Genomic DNA, 13,303 nt, shown 5'->3' on the forward strand with positions numbered 1-13,303 from the left:
AGTCCAACCTTTGTTGTTGTCTTCCTATAAGGCTCCTCCTTTGTGAAAGTGAAGCTGCTGAAGGATGGACACAAGTTCCTGGTTCACATTATGAACCCGAAGAGAACCACCCCTGAGAAACCAGACGACGCTCTGCAGACGGACCAGAGTGGTGAGTGAAGGGCAGACATGACGTCCTCTTCCTCCTCTGTATGTCATGTGACAGAGAGCCGCTAAACATTCGGCTCAGGCTGTACTCTGGGGAAATTGTCACATGACTCTCTCTCCGCAGGAAAGCCCGCCTCCAAGGCGAGAAGCGTCAGTGAGTTTGGATCATTCTCCGCCACACTGCAGAGCGGGATACAGTTGTCTGTGAGCCACTATGGCGCCTCCGGCAGAGGAACGGGTGAGTGACATATTGTGTGGCGTCAGATTGTGATTATCGGTTGTCACTCAGTGCTAATAATGGGACCGATAATTGGTATTGATCCGTCTATCACAGCACTCCACCCTAAATGGCTTCCTATTACTCTCTTCATAGAGGAGAAGGATCCAGAGCTGGAGGAGATGCTGACCTTCCCGTCTGTTCACACTCCCAGCATCACCCCCTCTCCACCTGCCCAACCTCCGCCCACCCCATCCGGCAAGGGACGAAAATCCCCCCGCAATAAATCACCGAGAGCTGCGCGAGTGAAGACACCGCAGGGCCCGGCAGTGGAGGAGACCCCGCGAACACCAGAGGTCCCTGTAAGTGAGGAGTTCACCTCGGAACGCATGTGTCATCTCTGCATGGGAGTATAGTGGGGAAGTAATGCGATTTATATTATGTCACAGGACAACAGCCTATGTAATGGCAGGATCATGCTTACTGTGCTCGGAAACTTTCTCTACATTGGCTCTGAGTGATCACATGACATCAAAACACTGCAAGCTTTCTCTACATTGGCTCTGAATGATCACATGACCTCAAAACACTGCAAGCTTTCTCTACATTGGCTCTGAATGATCACATGATGTCACCACACTGCAAGCTTTCTCTACATTGGCTCTGAATGATCACATGATGTCACCACACTGCTAGCTTTCTCTACATTGGCTCTGAATGATCACATGATGTCACCACAATGCTAGCTTTCTCTACATTGGCTCTGAATGATCTCATGATATCACCACACGGCAAGGTTTCTCTACATTGGCTCAGCATGATCACATGACATCAAAACACTGAAAGCTTTCTCTACATTGGCTTTGAATGATCACATGATGTACAGGTGCTCAGTGTAGATTGGTATTAATCTATAATTTATTTAATCTGTACAGGTGGTGCCTGTTTTGCCTCCCATGACTCCGCCCCCTAAACCTGCACCTGCTGTCCCCGCCTTCCAGAGCCTGAATGTCTCCTACCCCAATGGTCTTCTTGTGACTTTCCAGAGAGATGACACAGAAGGTCAGCTATATTATGAAAGCATTCCTGCAATTCATGATATATTGTATTATTTGTGTGCTATGTACACCCCTCATCCCCATAAATCCCCCTGTGTGTTCTATGTACACCCCTCATCCCCATAAATCCCCCCGTGTTTTCTATGTACACCCCTTATTACTATAAATCCCCCCGTGTTTTCTATGTACACCCCTTATTACTATAAATCCCCCCGTGTTTTCTATGTACACCCGTCATTACCATAAATCCCCCCGTGTGTTCTATGTACACCCCTTATTACTATAAATCCCCCCGTGTGTTCTATGTACACCCCTCATTACCATAAATCCCCCTGTGTGTTCTATGTACACCCCTCATCACCATAAATCCCCCTGTGTGCTCTATGTACACCCCTCATTACCATAAATCCCTCTTTGTGTTCTATGTACACCCCTCATTACCATAAATCCCCCTTTGTGTTCTATGTACACCCCTCATTACCATAAACCCCCCCGTGTGTTCTATGTACACCCCTCATTACCATAAATCCCCCTATGTGGTCTATGTACACCTCTCATTACCATAAATCCCCCTATGTGGTCTATGTACACCTCTCATCCCCATAAATCCCTCTGTGTGTTCTATGTACACCCCTCATTACCATAAATCCCGCTGTGTGTTCTATGTACACCCCTCATCCCCATAAATCCCCCTTTGTGTTCTATGTACACCCCTCATTGCCATAAATCCCCCCGTGTGTTCTATGTACACCCCTCATTACCATAAATTCCCCCGTGTGTTCTATGTACACCCCTCATTACCATAAATCCCCCTGTGTGTTCTATGCACACCCCTCATCCCCATAAATCCCCCTTTGTGTTCTATGTACACCCCTTATTATGTGGTAGGTGAAGCCGCAGTTTTGGAGCACTGCTCTGTCTCTGTTGCCTGACCTGGACTTGGGGTGTCCCAAATCTATACCGGAGTGCTGTCATTCTATCTGTATTAATAAAACCTCCTTTCAGGTGCGACCGCCACAGATGGGGCAACAGCTCAACCACTTCTCGTCAGACAAACTTACCCCATAAGAGTGAGGAACGCCCAGCTGTACAAAGGGAGGAAGACCCCCGGAATCTCTGAGATGAGCCGCATTGTTACACCAGAGGGCGCTGTGGTGAAGAGTATGCTGGATGGCTCCACAGAGGTAATGCAGCCTTAATGAGACCCTGTCACCAGACCGTTAAGAAGGTAATAACTGTGGTTGGGATGAGTTGATGGAGAAGGTAAAAGCTTAGTTGTTAGGTAGAGGTGGGATAGGGTTCCCTGATAAGATGAGTTGTCCGAAATCTCCTAAAGGTGGAAAGAGTAGGAGATAGCTGGACAGATTGGAGTAGAGAGTTCCAGAGGATGGGAGGAATCTGGAGAAGTCCTGGAAAGGAGCATGGAAAGAGGTGACAAGGGAGCTAGAGAGTCTTGTGAGGAGCAGAGAGGACAGTTTGGGTGATATTTAGAGACGAGGTTGGTGATGTAGCCGGGGGCAGAGTTGTAGGTGGATTTGTATGGGCGGGGGAATGGAAGACAGTGGAGGGATTAGCAGAGGGGGGGCAGGGGATTGAAGCACGTGGAGGGATTGGCTGGGGACGGAAGTCAGTAAAGGGATTGGCAGAGAGGTGTGGGGGATGGATGCCAGTGGAGGGATTGGCAGACGGGGGTGGGGAATAAAAGCCAGTGGAGGGATTGGCAGAGAGGGGTGGTGGAGGGATTGGCAGAGAGGGGTACAGCATTGAAACCAGGGGAGGGGTTGACAGAAAGGGGTGGGGGATGGAAGCCAGTGGACGGATTGGCAGAGAGGGGTAGGAGATGAAAGCCAGTGGAGGGATTGGCAAGTGGAAGGATTGGCAGAGAGGGGGAGATGGAAGCCAATGGAGGGATTGGGAGTGTGGGGGAGATGGAAGCCAGTGGAAGGATTGGCAGAGTGGAATGGTGGACGCTAAGTGGTTGGTAAGGTGGATCAGTCTGGGAGTAGCATTCGTGGTAGACTGAAGGGGACCTCTGCGAAGAGGTACGACAATGGAGGGAGTTGCAATAGTCGAGGTGAGAGGAACAAAAGAGTGAGTTAGTATCTTGTTGGTGTCAGTGGTTCCAAAGGAACGTATTTTGGAAATGTTATGGCAGTGAAGGTGGTAAGATTTGGACATTGGTTGGATGTGGGGCGGGAAGGAAGAGGTGAAGGCTTTGCGTAGGCCGATTTGTCATGCGTTGTTGCAGTATAGAACGTAGATGTATCCATTGGACACTTTCTTATCCAGTTGCCATCTGGAATTTTCTGATCATTTCTGTTCCAGGTTCTGTTTCCGGGTGGATCAGTGAGCAGAAGTCCGGATTCAGGTCCCGTCACTGTTCCGTGTCAGCCTGTGCCGAAGTCTGACACCCCCACTGTGGGTTCAGAGCCAGCGCCGCCTTCTGCTGGATCTACACTAGAATCCAAAGACCAGAAGGCAGAGTCCGTTCCCGAGCAAAAGAGAGGTAGACTGTAGACTGAAATCATACTCAACATGCTGGGGGAAGTCCTAAAGTGCCGCCAATCTACGCAGCACTTTACATCCCATACAGTCACATCAGTCCCTGTCCACAAAGAGCTTACAATCCAAGGTCCCTATATCACACCCACGTACTAGATCCAATGTAGCCAATTAACCTAGCAGCTTGTCTTTGGAGTGTGGGAGGAAATCCACACAAGTACAGGGAGAACATGCCACAATTAGAACCAAAGACCCCAATGCTCCCCTTCTGGAAAGAAAAACAGATGAGGGCATTGTCAGAGGGAATCCTATGAGTGCTGCCCAGAGTTCTGCTTCAGTTTATTGTATCACCTGTGGACTTGATTGGTGGGATCTCCCCATTTTTGGTGGGAACAAACCCAGAGTGGGTGACAGAGAGATGGCAGAGGGCTCTTACTGCTGGAATCCTTAAGAAATAAAGAAGCCGGTTGGTTCCTCAGCCCGCCACGCTCAATTAATACCTAAAATATCATTTCAGGAGGACCGGTCCTTTAAGTTCACTCACCTTGTTGTTTACAGGGAAAGGTGGGCCAAAATTGGTGCCACCAACAGCTAAGCCGGAGCCAGCGGAGGCCCCACCCCCAGAGCCGCTGCCAGCCACACCCCCAAGGCCAACAGTACAGCCCGGAACGTGGATCACCACCACCCCGTACGGGGATCAGATAGGAACGCGGGGCTCCGAGAGGCTGGACCTGAGACCTCTGCAGACTTTCAAAGCTACAGACCCTGTGAATGGGTCGGTAAGTCACTACCCTAACCCTGAGTACAGAAGGTTTGGCGGGATCACCTCCCTTCCTTGCCTGAAATATGAGACTGTCACAGGCTTCGCTTAGATCTATATGCATTTGATGGAGCAGGTTAACAGACATGTCACCCATGTTGCAGGTGGTGACGACACGGGAAGACGGGGTGGTGATGGTGGTGAGCACAGATGGGACCACCATTGTGGAACACGTGGATGGAACGAGAATCACCACCTTCTACCAGAACGTAGACATCCCCCTTCCAGGAGACCACGAAGAGACCGGTAATTATTCCCAGGGGCACCCAATAGAACACCCCTCCCCCACGGTATACATCCAGAGACCAGAGAATCGATTCACAAAGCTTTAACACCAGGATTTGTTCTCAGTCATGTGACTGCAGTGTTCAAATCTCATTGGCTGAATATTTATTTTATTACATGGGAATCTATTTTTGTGAGTTGAGTCTCCTGTATCGTGCAGGAGACACATTTTAGGTCATTATCAGAACTTATACTTGAAAATAATATTTAATACAACATTAAAACTAGTATATATTTGCTGTCCCCCCCCCCCCCCAGTGGCGTCACAAGGGGGAGCGGGGGGCGCGGCCCGCACCCAGGTGACACCATTGGAGGTGGCACCAAAATGACTGACAGTCATTTTGGTGTCACCCCCTCTAAAAAGTCGGGCACTTGGTCAAGGACCGAGAGCCCGCCAGTGTCAGGGGTGAGGAGGGGACCCGGCGGCATACCTCATCTTGCTTGGGTTAAACGTCTCCTCCTCTCTCTGCCGGCGTCCATCAGTAAGATGGCCGCCGGGAGGTGTCAATTAGATGACCGCGCATGCGCGATGATGTCACGTGTATGCACAATGATGTCACGGCGAGGTGTCACCCGTTCTCCGCTCCTGGTGACAACTGGCCTCGGGACGCCCCTGCCCCCCCCCCTTTTCTCCCCATAAGACATACGGTGGACTGGCACTTAGCACAGGCCACTGGCATTTACCAATGAGAAGCCAGAACTTCAGGGGGCAGTAGAGGCTCTGACATTTGAAGGATAGGGGTGGGGCTTAGTATCCTAAGGGGGCAGGGCTTATCTTTGACTTGGGTAGAAGTCAAGGCCCTATATACAACTTTCACAGGGATCAGCTGACGCTTGAGCCAAGTACTTGATGAGGTTGAGGTGAGTCTTCTGGAGGTCCCAGCATCTCAGCACTGGTATTTGGATGATTTTACCACCAGGTCAAGGACACTTGAAGTGTTATTGCAGCTTGAGGAATCCATCTCTCGGTATGAGGTGTATCATTTCATCATGTATGATGTTTCCCGTATGATTATCTTTCTGGGGTCTCGGTGTTCCCGGCTGTCTTATGACTTGTCTCCAGCATCACCCTCTGTGTCTCGTTCCTCAGGGGAGGTGCCGCAGAGCATCACAAAGAGAGTGAAGTTCATTCGGGTGGAGAATCCTGAATTCGTCACCGTCATTCTGAACTGTGAGGAACACACCTGCTACGCTGTATCCGGTGACGGCACGGAGATCCTGGCCAAGCCGCAGGCGGAATATCAGGTGAGGGACACAAGGACACTACATTTCTCAGCGGAACTCCAGGAATCTTCTCTGGATACTTAGGTTGGTCCAGCTTGGCTCAATGTAAGTAAATCAGATTTCCAGAGGGCCGCTGACGGTGCAAAAAGAAATCACATTATGATTCAATGCTGCATAGCGTCAGAGCTGGTCTCTTCCGGCAGTGGCAGCATCTGCCCCTCTACGTAAAGTTTTAACTGCACGACATCTCTTGGTCTATTTATAAACCCAGAGCCATTTACCCGGCAAATCTTTCTGAATGTTTGTTCTGTGCAAATAGATGCAAAAATAAACATTTATCAAATTTGCTTTTCAGGTTAAATGTATGTGGTGTAATACTGCAGTATGCCCACTAGGTGGCGCTGAGGAGCATAGGAAATAATTGGCTCCATCCAGTGGCCAAAATAGAGTATTACGTTACATACATTCGACCTGAAAAGAAAATGTATCTAAGAATGTTCAGAAAGTTTCACAGGGTGAATGACTCTGCAATTTGTTTATAAGTAGACCCCCTTTGTGTGCTCTGTGCACCGTGTGTTATAAACAATCGCCATTTCTACTTTTTAATACAATCTTGTTTCTTGGCATGAGCTGACTTTACTTCCCTTTGTCCCCCGGCCTGTTATATTATATCACCAGAGATCACAGTGATACAGTCTACTAATGGACTATATACATTCTCTGTCCGCGTTCATTAGGTGTTTCCACCGAACTCCGGCTGCCTGTCTATAAACCGCGAGGGCTGTGCCGACTACTGCCCGCGGACGCGCCCCTCTCCGCAAACTTCCCCCAAGGCTGACGCTCTGCCCCCGGCCACCTACATCCTGTCTCACACTCAGAACGTGATCTGCGAGGTGATGGACCCGGAGGGGAACCTATTTCAGGTAACGCCGGCTGAAGCTTTCTCTGTCGTTTTTTGCTTTATGATTGCTGGGAAGTGACGGGTTCTGTATTATATATACACTGTATTGTGAAAAGTATGAATCATTGGGTTCAGGTGTTCCGTGACATTTCCCGGCTACTAAATTTTCCGCGGTCACCTGTTACTGGGATTATAACAAAGTGGAAGCAACTGGGAACAACAGCAACCCAGCCAGGAAGTGGTCGGCCACGTCACATGACAGAGCGGGGTCAGCGCATGCTGAAGCGCACAGTGCGCAGAAGTCGCCAACTGTCTGCAGATCCAATAGCTACAGACCTCCAAACTCCATGCGGCCTTCAGATTGGCGCAACAACAGCTGCGTAGAGATCTTCATGGAACGGGTTTCCATGGCCGAGCAGCTGCATCCAAGCCGCACATCACCAAGTGCAATGCAAAGCGTGGGATGTAACGCACGCCGCCACTGGACTCTAGAGAAGAGGAGGCGTGTTCTCTGGAGTGACCAATCACGCTTCTCTGTCTGGCAATCTGATGGGCGTGTCTGGGTTTGGTGGTTGCCAGGGGAACGGTACTTGCCTGACTGCATTGTGCCAAGTGTAAAGTTTGGGGGAGGGGGGATTATGGGGGGGTTGTTTTTCAGGTGTTGGGCTCCGCCCCTTAGTTCCAGTGAAGGGAACTCTTAAGGCATCAGCACACCCAAGACATTTTGGACAATTTCATGCTCCCAACTTTGTGGGAGGAGTTTGGGGACGGCCCCTTCCTGTTCCAACATGACTGCGCACCAGTGCACTAAGCAAGGTCCATAAAGACATGGATGGGGGAGTTTGGGGGGGAGGAACGTGACTGGCCGCACAGAGTCCTGACCTCAACCCCACAGAACACCTTTGGGATGAATTAGAGGCGGAGACTGCGAGCCCCTCCCCCAACATCAGTACCTGACCTCACAAATGGTCCAACATTCCCATAGACACATTCCTAAACCTTGTGGACGCCTTCCCAGAAGAGGCGGAGCTGTTATAGCGGGAAAGGGCGGAGCCAACCCAATACTGAACCCTACAGACTAAGACTGGGATGCCATTAAAGTTCATGTGCGTGTAAAGGCGTCCCAATACTTTTGGCAATACAGTGTATATCCATCTCCCAGGGCCATCTCCAACACTGAAATATGTTACGCTTCTGACATGTTTCAGGTGCTTCCACTTGTTAGGGAAGATATATAGCAGCAGTTTTTATATAGAAATCCCTTCGCTTGATCACTTAAATGCCAAGCAAGCTGCTAAATGCACAATCAAAACACACATATGGGAACTGTTTCACCTGCCAGAGGTTATCTAATTCTGTTCAGTCAGCCTTGTGATCTACAGCCTTGTGTATTGGAGTCACAGGGGTCACCAGGTCAACCAGTTTTCTTATGAACTCTCTACTCCTTGCTCCTCCCTTGGATTTCTTATTTAAACCACGCCTCTGCACTTCCTGTTTGCCAGATTATTGTGCTCCTGCCAATATCTTGCTTCCTGTTGTTCCTGTTAAACTGCATCCTCTATACGTCTACCTACATACTAAACCTTGGCTGCCGATTCACTGACTACGCTTATTGCTCTCCACATGAACCTTGATACTTTTGGCTTCTGACTTCGGCTTGATTACAATGCTGCAATGCTACCGTCTGCTTGTGTACCGAACCTGGCCTGTGTGTACTTCAAACTTGCCTGCTGTTTCAGCTACTAGACTCCAGGCCTGATCTCAGTTTGTGACACAGGGGTCTCCTGGTGGCACAGAATGCTCAGGGCGCTCTGGAGTCACCAGAAGCTCAGGGTGCTCTGAAGTCACAGGGGTCACACAGGAAGCTCTGGGTGCTTTGGAGTCACAGGGGTCACGCAGGAAGCTCTGGGTCCTCTGGAGTCACAGGAGTCACACAGGAAGTTTAGGGTGCTCTGGAGTCACAGGAGTCACACAGGAAGTTTAGGGTTCTCTGGAGTCAAAGGGGTCACAGGAAGCTCAGGGTGCTCTGGAGTCACAGGGGTCACAGAGGGTGCTCTGGAGTCACAGGAGTCACACAGGATGCTCAGGGTACTCTGGAGTCAAAGGAGTCACACAGCAAGCTCTGGGTGCTCTGGAGTCACAGGAGTCACACAGAAAGTTTAGGGTGCTCTGGAGTCAAAGGGGTCACAGGAAGCTCAGGGTGCTCTGGAGTTGGTGGGGTCACACAGGAAGCTCAGGGTGCTCTGGAGTCGCAGGGGTCACACAGGATGCTCAGGGTGCTCTGGAGTCACACAGGATGCTCAGGGTGCTCTGGAGTCATAGGGGTAATGCAGGGTGCTCTGCAGTCACAGGGGTCACACGGGATGCTCAGGGTACTCTGGAGTCAGAGGGGTCACACAGGAAGCTCAGGGTACTCTGGAGTCAAAGGAGTCACACAGCAAGCTCTGGGTGCTCTGGAGTCACAGGAGTCACACAGAAAGTTTAGGGTGCTCTGGAGTCAAAGGGGTCACAGGAAGCTCAGGGTGCTCTGGAGTCACAGGGGTCACAGAGGGTGCTCTGGAGTCACAGGAGTCACACAGGAAGCTCAGGGTGCTTTGGAGTCAAAGGGGTCACACAGGAAGCTCAGGGTGCTTTGGAGTCACAGGAGTCACACAGGAAGCTCAGGGTGCTCTGGAGTCGCAGGGGTCACACAGGAAGCTCAGGGTGCTCTGGAGTCACAGGGGTCACACAGGATGCTCAGGGGGCTCTGGGGTCACACAGGGTGCTAGTGCTCTGGAGTCATAGGGGTAATGCAGGGTGCTCTGCAGTCACAGGGGTCACACGGGATGCTCAGGGTACTCTGGAGTCAGAGGGGTCACAGAGGAAGCTCAGGGTGCTCTGGAGTCAGAGGGGTCACACAGGGTGCTCTGGAGTCACAGGGGTCTTTGGAGTTACAGCAATGGGGGGCTAAGTCACCATTTAAAGCTGATGCCGATCATGCGAGCTGACTCCTGATTGGTTGCTGAGCTGACACTCCTGGTTGAATCCTGAACTCTGTTGTTGAACCCAATGAGCTAGATTTGTGCACAGAGCCCCATGTGTGGTATAATCACTGGGAGCAAATAGCACAGAATAAAGAAAAAGGAAAAAACTTGTTTATACATTTTTTATGCTGTTTTTTTTTTTTCTTTTTCCATTAATAACCCATAAAAAACCCTCCCCCACCCCCCTCCTCTGTATACGGCACCAGCAATCAATGCATCCACACTATTGGTACTAGCTGACCCATATGAGTGAGCAGTAGGTTGGGATAAGGGGCAGATCATGTAATGAAATGCATCATTGCTGTAGGTGAATGTGGACGGCAGTACGTCGGTGGTTATCGCTGCAGGGGAAGCCGGAGAGGAGGAGGAGGAGGAGGAGGAGAAGATTGATAACGCTCCACCTACATTACCGCAGCTTCAAGTGGAGACGTTTGACTTGCACGCACCCAGGTACGGTGAAACGTTCTGCACTCCCATCCATTGTAATGTCATAAATCATTTTATTCTGATTCTACTGATGTCATCTCCCCTCACCTCTCCACATAGATTCTTCATTGTCCACGAAGATGGCTCCGGCAGCGAACTTCTCCGGAATCGGGAAGTGGAGGATTATCTGGCTTCCTGTTATTGTGAGCCAGCAATGGCTGTCTTGCGAGAGCCAACCCAGGAGGTGCCAGGTGGGCGAGGCCATACCAAATACTACATCTGAAATGGGGGGGCAGTAGCTCGTGCCTATGACTCCACTATACATGTTTCCAATCCTCTCCTAACGAGTTTAACCAGTAAATACAGACTGCAGTTGGCTTAGCTGATGTTCCAGGAAGAGAAGGTTTGAGAGGTGCCACGATTCCCGTGCTTGTTCCACCAATCAAGTGTAAGAGGTTTTCAGTCTAGCTTACTGACTTGGAGAGACCATAAGATGAAAGAGTCTAAGAAGAGTATAATAGTTCACAATTCACCCATAAAAAACATGTGACCACCACCCTTACCAATGTCATCATGGACAATAGAGGGCTGGTTGCCACCATTGGTCCTGCACTGTCCATGGTGACATTGGGGGGTCCATCCACATACTTGCACTGGAGGGATGGATACCTGAATACTGACTCTGTCAGGACCGAAGATTAAGGTAAGTATTACTCCCCTAGACAAAATGAGCAAGAAATCTTAAATATGCCAAAGAAAAAGGGGGATAACCATGATCAGGGTCGCTGATAGAGGGTCACAAATAGCGGGGGGGGGGGGGCATGGGCCCCAGTGGCGTTTCTGGGGGGTGGAAACACCCACATACAGGGCCGCCAATTGGGAGGTACAGGCAGTAGCAGGGGGGCCTGGGCCCCAGTGGCGTTTTCGGGGGGGTGGAAACACCCACATACAGGGCCGTCGATTGGGAGGTGAAGGCAGCACTCCCATACTGGCCTCCATCGGGTCAGCAATATATAACAGTCTTATTACTATTAGATTGTCTGGCTGATGTAATGCACACATCATGGTTCTCAGGTGTTCAGACCATCACGGTCCTGCAGCCGTTTTCACAGACCTCCCCGTGGACGATGAAGAAAGAGTTAAACAGCATTGTTCCCCCCAACCTCCTCTCCAGAAAGTGGGACACCTTCCCCTCTTTCGAGGTATGTGCACGTGGGGAGAAGAGAATTATCAGACGGGGATCATTGGTCTCCATGGATCCTACTCATTGACTGATGTTTATTCTCAGAGGAAGACTCCCGGACCTCCGCTAGGGGTTGGTGTATGGAAAGGACTCCGCATCGGCGACAGAGAGGTGGCAAAAGTCCGTCCTCCGATACTCAAGTGTCCCGATGTTCTGAGGATCCGTCAACTCCGCCAGTACGAACCCATCAACATGGAGGTGCGGGAAAAGTTGGAGCTGTCTCTGAAGGTAATTCCCAAATTGTTTACTATATCACCCCCAGAATAAGGGGGTGCAGGTAAGGGACCAGAGGGGGAGCCCGGCGTGTGCATGTAGATAGATAGATAGATAGATAGATAGATACAATAGATAGATAGATACAATAGATAGATAGATACAATAGATAGATAGAGCTTTTACCAGACTGTAGATTCCCTAGAAACCCTTAAAATATACAATGAACATAACATCTAGAACAAAAGCATATACACAGGACCGGATTTACCTACCCTGCCGCCCCAAGGCCGGGTTTGGCAATGACCCCCCGCCCCCCCGCCGAGGAGAATGCCAACCAGATGGCAGGGTTGGTTTGAATTTTTTTTTTGTTTCTTTTTTTTTTTGTTTACTTTTTCATCACTTTTTAATTTTTTTATTTATTTTGTTACTTTTTACATTTTTATTCATCTTGTCATCTTTTACTTTTTTATTTTTTTAATCATTTTTTATCTTATTATTTTTTATTTATAATTATTTTTTTATATTTTTCTTACTATTTCTTGTTTTTTTTATTACTTTATTTTTGAATGTAAATATTATTACTTATTATTTTTTACTTAATTTTTGTAACTTATTTTTAATTATGTAATTGTTTTTTTATCAATTTTTTTTTCACCTAACTTTATTGCTATCACACAGGAGCTAACAAATCACTGTGTGATAGCATTTGGAGGTGACAGGTTCTCTTTATTGAACCTGTCACCTCCAATACAGGAGTTCTAGCACAGCGCTGTGCTGGAACTCCTGTGACAACTCCTGTGACAAGCACAGCTTTACCCTCTCCCCGTGTACACGGAGCGGTAGGGTTACTTTTAACCCTGCCGCTCTGCTTACCGCTCTACATCCCAAGGACGGAGCCGGGAGGACGCAGCATGGAGAGAGGTAGGTGCAGGGGGAGGGGGGAGGACGACCGGCAGTCTAATTACAAGTGATTTCTCTTATTCTACATTTAGCCCTGCTTGTGCAAAGCTAAATGTAGAAAATAAATTACCGCCCTGCGCCCGGAACTCCATGTACCGGGCGTCGGGTGACTTCAAACCTGTGCCGCCCCTCTGCTCAGTGCCGCCCCGCGAGGCCGGGAATCCGGCCCTGCATATACATATGAAGAGCATACAGACATCTCGGTTGTGTGAACATGCAGAGCCATTTCTTATCTGTCTCAGGTGGAACACTCCTCTGTGAGGGAGGGCTGCTCTGAAGCC

The 13,303-nt window shown here is 49.5% G+C and overlaps 1 protein-coding gene across 1 annotated transcript in view; it reads left to right on the plus strand.

Annotated features, from left to right (window-relative positions):
- SPAG17 (sperm associated antigen 17) overlaps nt 1–13,303 on the plus strand; it is a 92,090-nt gene that overhangs the window by 55,560 nt on the left and 23,227 nt on the right. Inside the window, exons 25-38 of the mRNA XM_018569550.1 lie at nt 32–151; nt 272–385; nt 521–726; nt 1,300–1,426; nt 2,428–2,606; nt 3,748–3,928; nt 4,483–4,703; nt 4,849–4,990; nt 6,120–6,274; nt 6,991–7,176; nt 10,485–10,627; nt 10,724–10,854; nt 11,678–11,805; nt 11,892–12,074. Of these exons, the coding sequence (XP_018425052.1) occupies nt 32–151; nt 272–385; nt 521–726; nt 1,300–1,426; nt 2,428–2,606; nt 3,748–3,928; nt 4,483–4,703; nt 4,849–4,990; nt 6,120–6,274; nt 6,991–7,176; nt 10,485–10,627; nt 10,724–10,854; nt 11,678–11,805; nt 11,892–12,074 (2,216 nt within the window). The remainder of the gene's footprint in view (nt 1–31; nt 152–271; nt 386–520; nt 727–1,299; nt 1,427–2,427; nt 2,607–3,747; nt 3,929–4,482; nt 4,704–4,848; nt 4,991–6,119; nt 6,275–6,990; nt 7,177–10,484; nt 10,628–10,723; nt 10,855–11,677; nt 11,806–11,891; nt 12,075–13,303) is intronic.

Source organism: Nanorana parkeri, unplaced genomic scaffold (genome assembly GCF_000935625.1).
Source record: "Nanorana parkeri isolate BGI_ZX_2015 unplaced genomic scaffold, ASM93562v1 scaffold1354, whole genome shotgun sequence".
In the NCBI taxonomy this organism is placed as follows: Eukaryota; Metazoa; Chordata; class Amphibia; order Anura; family Dicroglossidae; genus Nanorana; species Nanorana parkeri.